The sequence below is a fragment of the Acanthopagrus latus genome, chromosome 6 (assembly GCF_904848185.1).
Source record: "Acanthopagrus latus isolate v.2019 chromosome 6, fAcaLat1.1, whole genome shotgun sequence".
Taxonomy (NCBI): Eukaryota; Metazoa; Chordata; class Actinopteri; order Spariformes; family Sparidae; genus Acanthopagrus; species Acanthopagrus latus.
Window position 1 is genome coordinate 13,522,093 of NC_051044.1, and position 15,509 is coordinate 13,537,601.

General features: G+C 43.0%; 2 protein-coding genes and 1 long non-coding RNA gene across 5 annotated transcripts; 2 read left to right on the forward strand and 1 right to left on the reverse strand.

The window, feature by feature from the left end:
- The first annotated feature begins 3,270 nt into the window (after positions 1-3,270).
- On the forward strand, positions 3,271-6,018 carry si:ch211-222l21.1 (parathymosin). The gene is made up of 5 exons (XM_037101208.1): positions 3,271-3,490; positions 4,174-4,257; positions 4,687-4,750; positions 4,927-5,000; positions 5,116-6,018. Exons 1-5 carry the CDS (start codon positions 3,440-3,442, stop codon positions 5,185-5,187), a joined length of 345 nt encoding a protein of 114 aa, XP_036957103.1. The 5' UTR covers positions 3,271-3,439; the 3' UTR covers positions 5,188-6,018.
- Positions 5,269-14,679, reverse strand: slc45a1 (solute carrier family 45 member 1). 3 transcript variants are annotated; one of them, XM_037101148.1, is made up of 10 exons: positions 14,027-14,679; positions 12,974-13,424; positions 12,769-12,861; positions 11,616-11,840; positions 10,558-11,459; positions 10,309-10,462; positions 9,725-9,901; positions 9,401-9,606; positions 8,374-8,599; positions 5,269-7,109 (listed from the first exon to the last, which is right to left on the reverse strand). In XM_037101148.1, the coding sequence occupies exons 2-10, from the start codon at positions 13,392-13,394 to the stop codon at positions 7,081-7,083; spliced, it is 2,433 nt and encodes an 810-aa protein (XP_036957043.1). In that variant the 5' UTR covers positions 13,395-13,424; positions 14,027-14,679; the 3' UTR covers positions 5,269-7,080. The 3 variants fall into 3 exon arrangements, with proteins under 3 accessions (XP_036957043.1, XP_036957041.1, XP_036957042.1); XM_037101146.1 differs by lacking the exon at positions 5,269-7,109 and having other exon boundaries at positions 8,327-8,599; positions 14,027-14,676; XM_037101147.1 differs by lacking the exon at positions 5,269-7,109 and having other exon boundaries at positions 8,327-8,599; positions 12,974-14,676.
- On the forward strand, positions 7,116-8,754 carry LOC119021150. Its single transcript, XR_005075488.1, has 2 exons — positions 7,116-7,396; positions 8,345-8,754. It is a non-coding gene; the product is annotated as an uncharacterized LOC119021150 (long non-coding RNA).
- Positions 14,680-15,509: the final 830 nt, after the last annotated feature.

The window sequence follows — 15,509 nt, forward strand, 5'->3', positions numbered from 1 at the left end:
TACAGTATTTCTTTCTGTAGTTCCATAACTTAAAAAAAAAAGTTTTCCAGTTCATACTTGTGGAAAGTGTGGTAAACACTCCACTTGTTGGCAAATAAGAGGTTTTGTGAAACTCACAACATAAATTGCATTTCCTCTTCAACTTTTCCTAGACTGCCCTACTTGCTGCCACTTTCTGGTTCGCGTCTTTACCTGCACAAATGAACAGGCTGCCCTAACTTAGGTTTTTTTCTTCTTTGTAACAGATTGGTGGCACATGGAAACATGTTGAGGTAGGCAAATAAGGAAAAAAGGGACAGGAAATGATCTCACAAACACTCCCCCTCTCTCTGATTGCTCCCATTTTCCAGTTACAGAAAAAGAGTGAGTAATGCCTGCTTTTTGAGTCCGCTCCTCTGTTCCTCCCAGGGATCCTCTGAAGTTCCCTGCACACACTGAGGCCATTACGTTGTGGATGTCTGCTTCAATATGCTCTGCAGCCTCCACATGGTCTTCATTTCCCAAATAAAAGGGAGAGTTAGCAAATGCCAAGATGAGCTCTTATCTTCAAGTGCAGTGACATGATACTGCTTTGTGTCCTAATTTCCAACCACTCAGTATAACGATAGTGCTGCGTGTGATGCAATGTGATTATCTATTGTTCAATGTTCGGAAGCTTTGAAAAATATTTGAATGTGTCCCTGGTCGGTAGGTAATATGTGATGGCAGAACAACAGACTGGGCTTAAGTGGGAAAAAAAAAAAAAAAAACAGTCTCAAATGAGACAGAAAAATAAATCTCAAAGTAACCAGCGAGTACACTGACACACAACCCTTTGATCTGTGCATGTAATTACAGTCTTCATAATTATATTTCAGCTGAATGTGAGGTGAATGACTAAATAGGGGCCTGGAGGCTTCTTCGAAATCAGTGGCTTGAATGCTGGCATGGCAGGGAGAAGATAACTGAGGCGGTATAGGATTAGGTCCTGGGAGGCCCTAGAATTAAAGGCTGAGGAAATACGTGTTTTGAGATATCCTTCTAGGGTGTGTTGGGGCAAGTTGGGGATAAAAAAACAAAACTGCGAGTGTCTAGAAATGTTTGAAATCCAACGTGGGGCGCATGCCAACATGTAAAGTGGAGTGGAAATCACTGTGACAACCATCTGATAAACTCCAGGTAAACTCTTTATGGCGATGAGTGATATCTGCAGGCGGGTGGAAACAATGACAGGCGTGGCAAGGGAGGGTTGTTCAAGGTCGAATGATTATGTATATGCTTGAGAAGTAGAGAGGCATTAGAAACAAACTATGTGGACTTTTACCTGTGATAAAGAGGTTTGTTTTTTCCTTCCTTGTAACCGACAGTGAGGCGCTGACCGTGTGCAGGTTTAAATTACAGGGTTCAGGGCCCACGGAGTTTGCGTGCTGCCACTTCCTCTGGTTTAACAGTTGGATGAGCGAGGGCAGACGCGGCAAAGAAAGTTCACCTCAAGTAACATCTGAGGGAGAAGACGAGCACATCAGGCAACCATTATCAGCCAGGGCCAGGACAAAATGGTTCTTAATTAATATGAAAAGGGGAACATGTCCGGAGAAATATTGCATTTGAATCATGTTTTATCAATCACAGCTGAAATGTGAATTAGAAACAATACCGTAGTCATCTTTCAAAGGCCTCTGTGAGGTCTGGCAAATCACTTCCATCTGCCATTAAATACACACAGACACTGTCTCCATGCACTGAATGCTTTAATTGTTCATTGTTTGCATGCGTATAGAGGGTTGCAGATTTGTCGCTTTTAAGGTGTACCATGGTATGAAAGTTGATGATTATCATATTGTGTACATTTTCTTATCTAAGGTATGCAATTCAACTGTAGTAGTGTTAACAAAAGAATAATATTTAAAGTTCACATCAAGTTTCATGTCTGCAGTGTTGTAGTGAAGGCCACCAAAACTGAGACCAAGTCACAATCAGGCATATAGTCATAATATACAATAAAATATGGAACATGCAAACCGTAGGCACTCCTAAAATAGATCCACATTTGCATAAAAACGTCAACCGAAGGCAACTGAAGATTCCTCCTCAATCACCTCTTTTCTTGCCGTATGTGTGTGTGTGTGTATAAGTGTACAATGAGAAATAATTAAAAGGCATTGCAGAGGTGATTTTTTATCTGTAGGGTATTTTTTTTTTGTATGAGCGCGCAAATGAGAACACGAAGAAGCTGAAGTCTACTTAACCAACGTTATTCAGCACTCATTTCCATGTTTAAGCATCGACCCGACACAATGCTTTTTTTGTGCACGTGTCAGGTTTTCTGGGGGATTATTATTGAAGTATGGTATGTATCAAACAATTATTCAATATAGAAATATTCCTGCAGTTTTGATTTTGATTCTGATTCCAGTGTCCACTCTGTCTGAGACAAATACTATTCAAAAGTGGTGTTGAGACCAGTCTTAAGACCAGCACCACTACAACACTACATGCCTGCCAGGGCATAATGTTTTGTTAAATCATAATAAAGTATTCGATCAACCAATCTATCTATCTATCTATCTATCTATCTATCTATCTATCTATCTATCTATACACACACACACACACACACACACACACACACACACACACACACACACACACAGTTTTATTTATATTGTATGCATTAAAAAAACATATAAGTTTATAATAGACAAATCAAAACTTATTTATGTTGTGTTAAATTTCGAGGTTTATCTGTTCCTGCTTAGACTGCACCGGGTTTGTTAAATAGTGAAAGTGTAAGCACACTTAAGCAGGAAGACATTTTCGTTACAAAGTGTTAAATATAGAAAGGAGGAGTGGCCGCATGGTTTTCACATCGTCACATTATTCCTTTTCGCATGTAATTTGACACCCCATCTGCAGAGAAAGAGCGCAAAGACAAAAGATGCCGTTCGTGTGCCTGTGTTTGTAAACTTCCACGACCCCCTCCACTTAGAAATTAAATTAATTCGTTCGCAGACTGTGGTGGATGATCATAACTTTTAAGAACGGGCCAATTAAATCCATTGTTCAAATGTAGGTAAAAAATTTAAATAAATAAAAAATCAAACGCAAACTGACGGGTAGAAAAAAAGAAGCCTGGTGTCACAGTACAGCGCTTTAAAAACAATTGACCAATCAGCAACGAGATATCCAGTAGGCGGGACGGCCGGTGAACACTGACGGGAGATCCCTCCAATCGAATCGAACCGTGCTCGACAACGTCCAATCGTGTGTGGGATCGACTCGCTGTATCCAACGAGAGTGGATTTTCAACGAGCTCGAGAGAAAAGCGGAGACGAGTAGGCACCATTTCTCGCTCAGCGTCTTTGGACTATCAGCACGAAGGCAAAGAGCCAAGAAATAAAATAAAATCTTTGATTCTGAGCAGGAATATAATTATCTACATTAACTCACCAAAATAACCATGGCCGACACAGCTGTTGACACGACCGCAACTGCAGAGGTTACAGCCAAGGTGGGTTTTCATTCAGGTTTACATTTTTTTTTTTTTTTTGTTCACGCTTGAACTGTCGTGTTAAAAAGATTTGCTGAACTTTTTAAAAACGATTTTAAAGTTGTATCATTTGTGTTTAGAGTTGTTTTAACCAGCTCGGTTTCATTAAGCTTCTGTTACACGACGGTTGGTGTAAACGTTACCGTTAATATCAACGTTACTTCTTGTAAGTTGGGGGGGGGGGGGGGAGAAAAGGCAATTATCAGAATGACTGTCGTGTTGAAATACCACTTGTCGACAACCACTCAGCGCTTATTTGTAATTTCCACCGTCGAGGGACAAATGTTGTGTCTGGAAACTCCATCGTGTGTGATGTGGTTAGCTAAAAATGTCTTGTTGAGCAGACAAAGCAGTAGAAACGGTACAGCTGGTGGAGCGGAGCTGCTGCTGCTGTGGGCGGGAAGCCACAGTAACGTTCACGTTACATTACGGGTTAGGATTAAAACCCTCAACACGGCCACTAATTATTTCCAACATAGCCTTTTCTTGAGTTAGACTTCATCATAGGTATGTTTTTTTTTTTTTTTTTAAAAAGCGCTTTCTTTTTAATTAAAAAAAAAAAACCTTGAAGATGTGTGGCACTTCAAAATAAACTCTTCACTGGAAACATCACGTTGATTAAAGGGCATGCTTTTATTTTGTAGGAGCTGAAGGAGAAGAAAGAAGTAGAAGTGGAAGAGAAGACGGAGGAGAAAACCGACAACGGGGACGCACCTGCCAATGGCACAGTGAGTTGGAGACGAGTACCAGCCTCATGGCCTTTTGTCTTAGCGCCCCTCATCATGCAGGTGTCGCTGCACCCGCCTCCCCCTCCTGTTCAGCTGCTCTCCAGTCGGTGCTTTGTTTGGGTTGTGAAATGGCACAGATGTTAGTGAGCAAGGCTGTTGATGTTTCATCGGTGTCTCAAGTCTTGCTTGGGAGCTTATCCTCTGGGGAGTAATGAGGGCTTTACACACATGCCCTTTTATAAGTGTCCCCAGAGGAGTCAGAACATGCAAGGGCTCTGGGAGGATTATTTCAAATATGCTTGGGATTCAGTGTTTTGACCCCCCCCCCCCTTATTTATAGAATTATAGACTATACTATTCCTCATATAAAAAGCTCCAATCATGACATTTTATGTGGTGCTTGACTGACATTCCCCTCTCCTCATTCAGAATGGTGCTGATCACAGTGACAAAGTGGAAAAAGCCGATGAGGAGAAACACAAGAATGGAGATGGTAGGTTCATTTAAAACTGTATCGAGAGAGATGGAGGTCTTCACATTTCCCCCTTTGTTGCTTCTGATTTTTTAACCTCGACTGGCATTCAATTCAAATTTCCATTTTTCCATGAATCTTGTTTTAATTACATTAGTGAAGGATGAATGTTCTAAAGTGACAAACTGTGCTTACAGACAAGGCAGAGGAGGCGCCCCCTGCTGAGGAGACTGATGCACAGCCTGTGAAGCGTGCAGCTGAGGAGGAGGAGGTTGGTTGTCACCATGCTAAAATACACGCTCAATGTTTTTTTTAATGTGTTGACTAATTTGTTCAGTGTTTGATCTTTTTACTAATGTATGACATATTTTCCTGTTTTTAATCAGGAGAAAGTGGAGACAAAAAAGCAGAAGACAGAGGAGAATGGAGATTCAAAAGAGGCAGAAGTGGAGGCTTAAGTCTCTGCCCTGCTACACATTTGCAGCACTGTCTTACCGGCCTGGTCAACATCGTGTTGTAGAGCTTGTGCTTTCTGTACCTTTTTTTTTTTTTGTTTAAGAAATATTCCTTTTTGTTTGCTCCCATGTTATCACATTGCACTGGAGTCCTGAAAGATAGTGGCCCTGCATCCTTTTTTTATGAAATGTTATTTATTGGTCTTTAAAATGAGCTTTTTTTTACTTGTACAAATAGGGCCACGCCATGAGATCAGTTTTTTCATTTCTTGAGGTTTTATATTGGTATGTTAGAAGCACAATCTCTATTATGTCCGTGCTGACCAGATGATTTCATTCATACAGGCAGCTGCTCACCCCCTCCAAGGCTCATGTTGACCTCTCAGATTCACTTAAAGGACCAAAGATAAGTTTTAAGCAGGGGCTAATGGACAGTTGTTAGCATTATTAGTTGAGGCATAATTTTTTTTGTGTTGAGCTGCTACTTAATCCTTGGCTTGGCTGCCCTGTTAACATAACAGATGGTGCAAATGAATAAAGGGGCCCTGTCTTGCCCCTCCATGATAAGATTACTTGATCTGTGGAGGCAGGATTCTGCAATGTTAATTAACCCCTCTTAAATCTTAAAGCTTTGGTCATTTGTTCTGTATGCATTCCACGCAAGTTTGTACCATTTATACTTGTTTTTCTTACGTTTTCAATGAGTTTTATGTTATGGCTGGGTAGCCCAGTTTTGTGTCCAAGACTGCCTTTTTCAGAACCAGAATGACATTCGGTTACTTCAGCCACTGCTTTGTATATTCTGATTAACAAATAAATTGTCTTTTTACTTAAGTATATCGTTTTTGTGTGTTTGATGCATGTTTATAGTTCATCACTGCCATAGAAACCATGGTGTTTTAAGTAGATGATGTCACCTGACCCAATTTTTCTAAACATGGAAAATGGCTGGCTTAGTTGCAGGAAGGAACAGGAATAATCTCACTTGGTAATGGAAAAGGTTGCAGTGAATCAATGGATTGGTGTCTTGTGTCTCCTGGCTCCCCCATGTGGTGTACTTTAAGATTGCACATTTCTGCTAAGTCAGCTGGGGTGACAACTGGAATATGCAAAAGAGAAAATAATTGACACAGGAGTCCATAATGGCAAAAATTATCATTTTTAGTTTTAACTGAACCCTGAATAAAAGCGTTTACAGTAACATTGCTAATATTGAGCAATAGGTGGTACCATGTAACACAAAAACTGTGTTTTTTTGTTTTTTTTTAATTATTATTTTGTTTTTTTTCTCAAGCAAGCTGCAACAGCATGGTCCATGCAGTTACTGTTTCCTCAGAAACATTAGCATGGCGTGCATCCAGTCAGTCTAGGAGGCGCTAATAGTAGGCAATTATTGACATTCTGCTGAGGCAGCCATTAGGACTGCCACCATAATGTTGGTGCATTCAGTGTGTGAGCCAGATAAGAGAAACCATCACAATGGTTGGCTTGAAACAGGTGAAGTTAACCTTATGTTAAAGACCTGAATTCTCGCTTGGTGCCTGTGTTGAGGCTGAACAGACACAACATGGCACAACATGTAAAAAATGAATTCTAATTACCATTAAGCTGATAACGATGGCTTCTGTAGGATGGAAAAAGGAATGGATGCATCCTGTGTGGCACAAGGTCATCACTATACTGATTTGATGGAGTGAGCGTGACAGAGCAGAAGCCTACTACCTTGGAGCATGCGCCCTAATGATGACAATAAGCACTTCTTGCTGCTGGCTCTGTGAACCCCAACAGTCTTTCCCTTCATTGTTGTCCACGTTCAGGTTAAAACCCATAGTTCACATGAGTCTTCTCCCTGTTTGCTCTTCTTCTGTTTTGTTCGGTTTCCGACTGAATGCTGATTCACACCCCAGTTTCAACTTCTCCTCTTCCTGATAATGACAAGAATCACTGTCATTATTACAAAGGCATGGCCAGGAGTAGGGTGACAGCTCACGGCCGTCCATGGCTTAGAGAGGGCCCAGACAGAATTTGCCACCAGCACACATTTCTCTGTGGGGGTTTTTTGAAAGTGTGTGTGTGTGTGTGTGTGTGTGTGTGTGTACAGGTGTGTGTCATCATATAACTCATGCTGATTAAGTGTTTAATTGGCATCATACTTGGGACTTGAGTAAGAGTCACCCAGCACCAAACTGTGAAATTTGGGGATAGCACACTGGTAAGTCTCATAATGACTGGATCGTGTGGGAAGTGTTTTTTATTATTAACAAAGTGAAGCCCTTCAAGATTGCAGCTGTGATGAAGCTTCATGTGAATAATAACTGTGTTTGCTAAATTATGCCAGAGGAGCTCTTGAATTAACGACGGTGAGTGGTCACTGGCAGCACATTCATTTAGTCAGAAAATCCTGCCTAAAAAAGGTGTGATGTGAATACGCTGACTCAGAGAAACAGGCAGGTAGACATTCCCTTGGCCGTATGACCAAAACAACAAAAATATCAACACAAGGCTCTGAGAGATTAAACTGTAGCTCATGCAGACGTTAGGCAACTGATAAAAGGAAGAAAAAGAGGAGGGGAAAGCTGTGGTTAGCCTGTAGGTAGTGATCAACATGTTCTAGTCTAAAACATCAACAAGCAAGAAAAGGTGATGCAAGATTTTACAGCAAAGAATTGAGACATGAGAACAGCTTAGGTTTGTCTACACTAAAAGAGGTCATTCACACACACTCTCTCTCACACACACTCACACACACAGACACACACACTCACACACACACACACACACGTGTGCATTCAAAATGTCACACATTCATTTTGCAAAAAGTTAGGAAAAGATGCATGGGCACACACACTGTATGAACACACAGGTCATGTATACACATATTAGAGCAGTGGCCAATGTCTGTCTCTCTGTCTGTCTGTCTGTCTGTGCGTCTGTCTGTCTAACTCTGAGAAGAACAGTGCTGATTAGTGTGAAACAATATATGGAGTTGTGCTGTACAGTGTGCGGCAGTGTGTTTGCCCTATCAGTGTCGTGAAGGTCAACACACTCAGACACACTAAGCGACAGCGTGAGGGCGCGTGTGCCGTTGGGTGGGTGCGTGAGGTAAAGTAAACTGAGATGCTTTTTTTTTTTTTTCCTTTCCCTAAATGTGCACCAATAGTGGCTGGGTCTCGCTTTCGGGGGGCTCACCCTCAGGGGGGGGCAGCTGGTACACCACGAAGAGGGAGGAGTACAGGCAGCCCACGAATGACATCAGGCTTGAAAAGTACATCACTCCCTGGGCCCCACCCACCAGTGAAGTCAGAGGTCCCATCGCCACTGAGACCAGGATCTGAGCCAGGAAATACTGGCAGCTGAGCAGAGAGATGTCCACCCCCATCCCTCGCCTGGTCCCTTCCTCTGATGAGCCACAGAACTGGGGAACAGATGCAGGAACTTCTCAATTAGTCAATCAATGCGGTCCAACACAAATTAACACTGCATTAAAGGAATAGCTCAACCCCCATGCTAATTTTTCAGGTTTATACCTTAAATTTTGGTGTCTACTAGGAAAAGTTTAATGCTTTATTAGAAAAAAAAAACAAAAAAACAAAACCTTATTTTTATCATACTGTTTAAGACTCCTTCCAAAAAGCCCAGTCTGCTCTGGTCAGTGCTTAAAGGCCTGAGCAGGCACTGATAACCATGTTTCTGTATCCGTTCTGCCAGCGGTTTTGCAACCACAGCCGTGCTAGCGGCCCAGCTGAGAGCGGGGACTGTAAAGTTAATAGAAGTCTTGACTACTGGTTAAAGACATGCTTTCTGAATACTGGCTGTATTCAGTAGCATTTCTTCATGGATTGAGAGTTTTTCACAGATCTGGCTAAATGCACCTCTGAAGAACAAGAAACAGTGACCCATAACCCCCCATAAAACTGTCAAGTTTGTTGTTAATGGAGATATAACAAGTTAATTGGGGATATTTAGAGGTGCTGATAGGTGGAGTTTGTTTCCAAGTCTTTGCTAAGTGAAGCTTGGCGAAGCTAACCAGCTGTGGCTACGTGTTTATCATGCACACAGGAGTGGTTAGTCTTCACACCCAACTCTCTCGTAGAAAGTGCCTCAAATGTTGAACTATTGCTGAGATGATATCATATAATAATAATAATAATATCGACAAAATAGTAAGCTAAAAATCTAGATTCTAGAATCTAGAATCTAGATTCTAGATACTGACCTGAGGGCTCTGGTAGTATTCACACAGCAGAGAGTAAGGCAGCGTGCATAGAGAGGAGAAGAGCACCCCGTAGGTGACACAGAGCGAAAGTACCACGTAGAGGTTGGCGGACAGTGTGGCGAGGCCCGTGCCCAAACCAAACGCTAGGTAGGCAAAAAAATACAGAGTGCGAAGAGAGAAACGTTCCTCCAGTTTCTCCAATATGGCTGCAGGTCGAAAAAGACAAAAAACAGGGGGAACAATTGTAAAGCTTGCCAAGGACAGGAGGAGAAATTCCGACTAAAATTAAAACATCCCAGACCAGTGATTACAAGTGCAGCTCACCTGAGTAGAAAGCAGCACTGAATGCATAGATGCACATGCCCCAGCAGCCCATGCTAACACCAGCATTGTAGCGTTGGTAAGCCTCGGAGTCGTGGGGTGCCTTTGGGTCACCTTCAAACACAACCTCCCCCATGAAGTCGGTGTAGAAGAGCAGCATGCCTTCAAAGGACAGCCAGCCTAGAACCAGTAAATACCAACAGCTAGTATTAGATACAAGTCAGACAGATTTACTGGGTTTTATGAGCCATTTAAAGGGTAAGTCCACCACTTGTACACATCAAAGTGTGTTTAAAAAAAAAGCTCCAGAGAGAGCTGGATGTAATCTAATAAACTGTCTTGAGTGATGTCGCTCAGTGGCTAAGTTGCATTGTGGGTAATGTAGGCGCCACATTTTGAAGATGATTCCATTGGTCTGCATTGCACCCTAACCCTGTTAGCATTGTTGGACTCTGTGGAAAATTAAAATGATCAAAACAGATACTTATTTTCATATAAGCAGTAGTCCCTCACAAGACCTTTAAACATACTTAAAATAAATAAAATAAAATAAGTGAAATGACATTTTGAAAAGTGATTATCCTCACCCAGGAAATGATTAGTGCATAAACTCCGCAGGGAGGGAGGCATCCTGTAGATGGCTATACACAGCAGCTTCATTGACATTTGGGATTCTCCTGTCTCCACATTCTCACTCAGATCACTCTCATAGCGCACGCCATTCAGCAAAATGTTTGCAACCTTCATCAGACAAAAAAACACAAGACACTGTTTTAAAAAAGCTGTGGTGGATGCCGATTAAACAGCTTCAGTCATTTTCAAAACATGTGTCTGACCTGCTGGCTGAAGGTGACTGTCCTCCTGCGTCCGTTCTCCAGACCAACAATCTGGGTTGCCAGCGGCTCCTCCATTAGTGCGAGACTCTGGGGTCGTTTCAGGATGCCGGCAGAGAAGCGCCGATGTGACCCTGCGCCAGGCTGAACCCCGGCTGTGACCTGAGATGCTCCGTGAGACTGCGCATCTCCCTCAGGCTGTGGTGCTTCTGCATCCCGAGCTTCTCCAGCTGGATGAGCAACCACATCAGCCTGGATCTGTCCTGCAGGATGGCTCCCTGGCCCTTGCGTGGACTCATCAGGAGGAGGGGAGTCCCCTGGAGGCAGCGGCACAGTGGTTGTGTTGGGGGCCAAAGCCTGTGGTGTCTGCTGACCTGTGTAGCAGTTTATGAGCACACTGTCTATGTAGGACGTTCCTAATGAGGAGGCGAACTCATTGATGCCAGTGAGCGAGCTGTCCCTACTGATAAAGCTGCCATATTTTGGTGTAAGGGGGCTCAGGGGGGATATCGGGCTAGTTAGGCCAGCACAGAGGCGTGCATTGGCGCTGCAAGAATGGGCCAGAGGGTCAGAGTTACATGGGTTAGACTTTGTGGAGAAATGATAGCTGTAAAGGCCATCTTCATCTTCTTCATCCAGGCCCAAAGCTGATCCCGGAGGTACAGGGGGAGAGGGAGGTAGAGGGAGGCTGGGGCTTTTGAGATGGTTTTTGCCAGAGTTTTTGTTCGGCTGGCTCTTTGGTAGGGGCCGTTCGGGGATACTCATCAGAGTCATGGCTGTGGTGATCACCAAAGTGATACTCGTGAACATGTATATGACTCGCAGCTGACCTCCCATCGACCTTCCAAATTGTGTCTGGTCCCAGTTGATGCCGCCCACAATGTAGCCAAACCCACCTCCAAGCCCTGCAGAGCAAAACATGATAGTTAAATTTTGCCATAATTAGCTTTTTTAAAAATCCAAATTATCTTGAAAGAATATAAGTTATAGTTGCAATATTCTACACTCATACTCTATAATGATAAAGTAAGAATGAGCTGGTGACTGTGGTGTTTTCTTACCTGCCAGCAGTGCGTGGATGTTCAGCCCCCGATCCTGGTCCTCGGGGCTGCACACATCCATCATGTACGCATGACTCGGGTTGTCGGCTGAATCAGCGCTGAAGTCCATCAGAACCACACCGCACACCGTTAGCACAATTCCCCACTTGTGATTTGATGCCGTGTCAGCCAGAGCGCCGCCGATGTCTCGCCCGTTCAGCACCAGGGATAGACCAACCAAAGCCCCTGTGAGGGAGGGGCACAGAAGGATGCTTTTTAATGTCTGTAGAAAATAATCATGCATGTTTACCCTAGAAGGGCAAATGTACTAGTTATCCCAACATGTCTTTACAACAGGGCTGTGGTTAGAGAGAAAATCCAGTGTTTTCTGTTTCATGCTTGGGACACAAAAAGTCAAGATATCTCAGCTTTTGTTGCACCAGTTTCTACTTTTGTTTTTTAGTAAATCTAACTGTAGGTAAGCAGCACTTTCATAATACGAGACATGTGGACTCCTTGCAACTCAAGTTACTGTTTCGACGTCTTGCAACTTCATTCAACAACAAATAAAAAACTTCGACTCAGACGCAACTTCAGACATGATGACTGGAATGACCTTTAAACATGATAGGGATGGAATATTTTTTGGATTGAAAACAAACTCTCTCTTGCACAGTGTAGTGTGAGGTATGTTGGATTTACAAACTGCACATTCTTTTGCTTTGATGCTAACTTCACAGCACACATCTCAGTGCTTTTTCATCCCAAATACTTTGCTAAGTTAATTTTGTACATATTGTCAATGGTTTACTGTTCGTTTTAGTGTATATAGTGTGTTTCTTTTCTTTTCTTGAAATGGATCGATAACCATTAGTGGATTTAGCTAGCCACACGTTAACATTAGGTCCACCAACTTCTTGAAATAGCTGCCAACAATGAAAGTGAAAGCGAGCGGTAAAGCTCTGACCTCATTGCTGGATAAGGGATTTAAATTACGCACAACATAGAAGAATGACTGGATCTATGCTCTTGTATATGCAGAGCTTTTAAGGAAACTATCATGCAAGCTGAAACTTCATGGGTTGAGAAAAAGCAGCTTGACCTGGGACTGGACTTGAGACTCGGACTATGGATATGTCTGTGTCATCGTAAATCACTGTAGTGAGTTTCTCACCTATAGCCAAAGCAAAAATAAAGGGTCTCCTTCGCCCAAACCGGGACGTACAACGATCACTCCATGCTCCGATGAGAGGCTGAACGAGGAATCCTTCAAACCGAAGAAAGAAAGCAAGAGTTAGAGTCGAAACAACTCCGTCAGAGCGACACGAGATCCCACAGTGATGCCTCACATAACCCTCCCCCACTTGCTGCTCACTTACCAAGTATGGGACTGATGAACCACACCAAGCTGTAGAACTGATCAGGCAAGCCCATCTGTAGAAGCACAGGGGTCACATAAGCAGTTTCCATGGCATAGCTGAACTCGATACCAAACAGGATGCAGCCGTTGAAGAGCAGCTCTTGTAAGGTGCGCCTCGGGGGAAGCTCACTGAGGTCAAGCTGGTCCAGTGGACAGGGCGTGTTGGGCGGCGGAGGCGGCGAAGGTCTTATCAGCTTCCGTCGCTTTGGCTGTCTTTGGAAGTTGTTGGCTCGGTGGCTGAGGTGCCGAGTGGTGGACGTCGGGAAGCTGGCAGTTTTGGGGAGCGAGCTCCTCCACAAACCTTCCTGAGCTGTGGATAACCTCCCACCTGGACTGGCCAGGAGGGGGTCACTGGGGGTGCCCATGCCTGGAGATGACATCTCTCTCTCTCTCTCTCACGCCAGCGTACACTGCAGCACATGAGACAATAAAGTTGTGTGAGGTCGAGTTTTCATTTTTAGAGGTCATTCAAGATCACCACCCGGTGGAGGAGCAAGCATGTGGGGAACTTGGTGCTGCTCATGTGGCGCTACCAGGAGGACACTGCAGTCATCAGCGGACAGCAGCGATGGCACAGCAATGATGGGCACGACGCACTGCAACCAATGCGCATGTTAGCGTGCTGCGCAGAGCCCATGTGCTCGGCGTGGCTGACTACAGCAGTGTAGCATGCGGCACCGCTCTCATGAAGCCTGTTTCCATTTTAATTTTTCATGGAGGAAGCTCAAATCCGACACAATGGAGCCGCCGGGGCTCCTCGTCACGGCTCTCAAGGATAACGTTTCATCAGCGTCGCTCACGATCAAACCGCAACATTTGACGAACACGAGATCCTGAATGTAGCCGCGTAGCTCATCTGATGTTTTGTTATTTATTATTTTATTCCAATGATCCTCGACATTTTTTTTTCTCCTCTCGATTTGACATTTTGCTGCTAAAGGTGGAGACCAGACAATCGACTCAGCTGTGTCAGAGGACGAAGCAGGCGTGCAAATGTAAAGATGATAATTACCTTATCGGGGAGGAGGCTCGTCATTTATTGCGGCATACTGTGTAGGTAAACACACCAGACGGCGTGATTTATAAAAGAAACCGGAGGATGGATTACACGACTCATGATTGTTGGGTTTTTTTGTTTCTCCCTTTCTTTTTTCTTTTTTGTTTTTCCTTTTCATGCAGTCATCCCCCCAGCTCTCTCCTCCGTCCCTGCTCCTTCCCCCTCGTCTCCTCTCCCCCTCCCACCCCCACCTTCGCCTCTTCCTCCCGGTCACTCCCGTGACGTCACGCCCCTCCCTGCAACATCAGCACCAGATCCATCCTCCGTGGATGGACCCACAGAGACAAAATGTGACAAGCAAGTTTTTCAAAGAAATACACAAAGTGTTTCCAATGGAACGTTCTTCCTCTTTTTCTGGAGATCTAAGCTTTGAGAACACAAACAGGAGAAGAGCTTGTCTTTTACCTTTTCCCTATATGCAACATTATTTTATTCACAAACAGATATTCTCTTGATCGCTTCCCAAATGTTTACATCTTCTTTTAGAACTAAACTTAAATAATTTAAGTTACTAAATAACAAAAAAAAATGTAATACATGTATGAGTGAATAAAAAAAATCTCTAACTATTTTTTGTCATACTTGGTTTACCTGAATTCTTTGTTAATTGTTCTCTTTTCAATAAAAGGCAAACATTTTTGGACATTCTTGTAAATTATTTGCATATTTAGGGGCAAAAAAACAAACACAAAAAAAGCTGAAGAAATATAGGTTGAATAAATTAAAATGTGCATACACTGACATCAGCTTCAGTCAAAGCTGAATGTTTTATTTATTTGAATTCCTTTAAGAGCAGCTTTAAGATGCAGCTTATTATAGTTCCAGAGTATTAAACTGATGTGCTGCACAGTGCTTTTTTAGCTTTTGTCAATTTTCACCTCTTGTCTCTTGTTGTTCTTTACAGTGAAATTCCAAAAAGCAGGTTCCAGTGGTCGATATGATAAAACCACAATACACAATATGGAAATACAATAACATCACAATACATCAACCTGCATCATTACATCTACGAATAGGCTATAATGGATACAGCTCTGGTTTCAGAACTTAACCTTTGTTGTAAAAGATTTTATGTCTGGAATTGATTTGATTTGAGTCAGTAATGTGCTCCAGAGTTGACATAGCTTTATGGAGAAACAATCTATTTTACAGCTGCCATCCACCGTGCTCCATATGTCACTGTCTCGTCTTTGTATATATCGGTAAACTTACTCTGAGACTGCAGATACATTCGAAAGTCATTTTTAAGAAATCTAAAAGGCGTAAAGCCTTCAAGGTATCTGAGTATTTAGTATATATGTTTTCCAATTGTACAATGTTTACAACCAAGCAATTTAAGGGGACAGAAGGAAAACTGCATACAAAGGTGTTCAAGGGGTTGTCATTTTCTTTCTAGAATGTACAACTGTGCAAATGATCCATGTGTTTTTTCTCACCT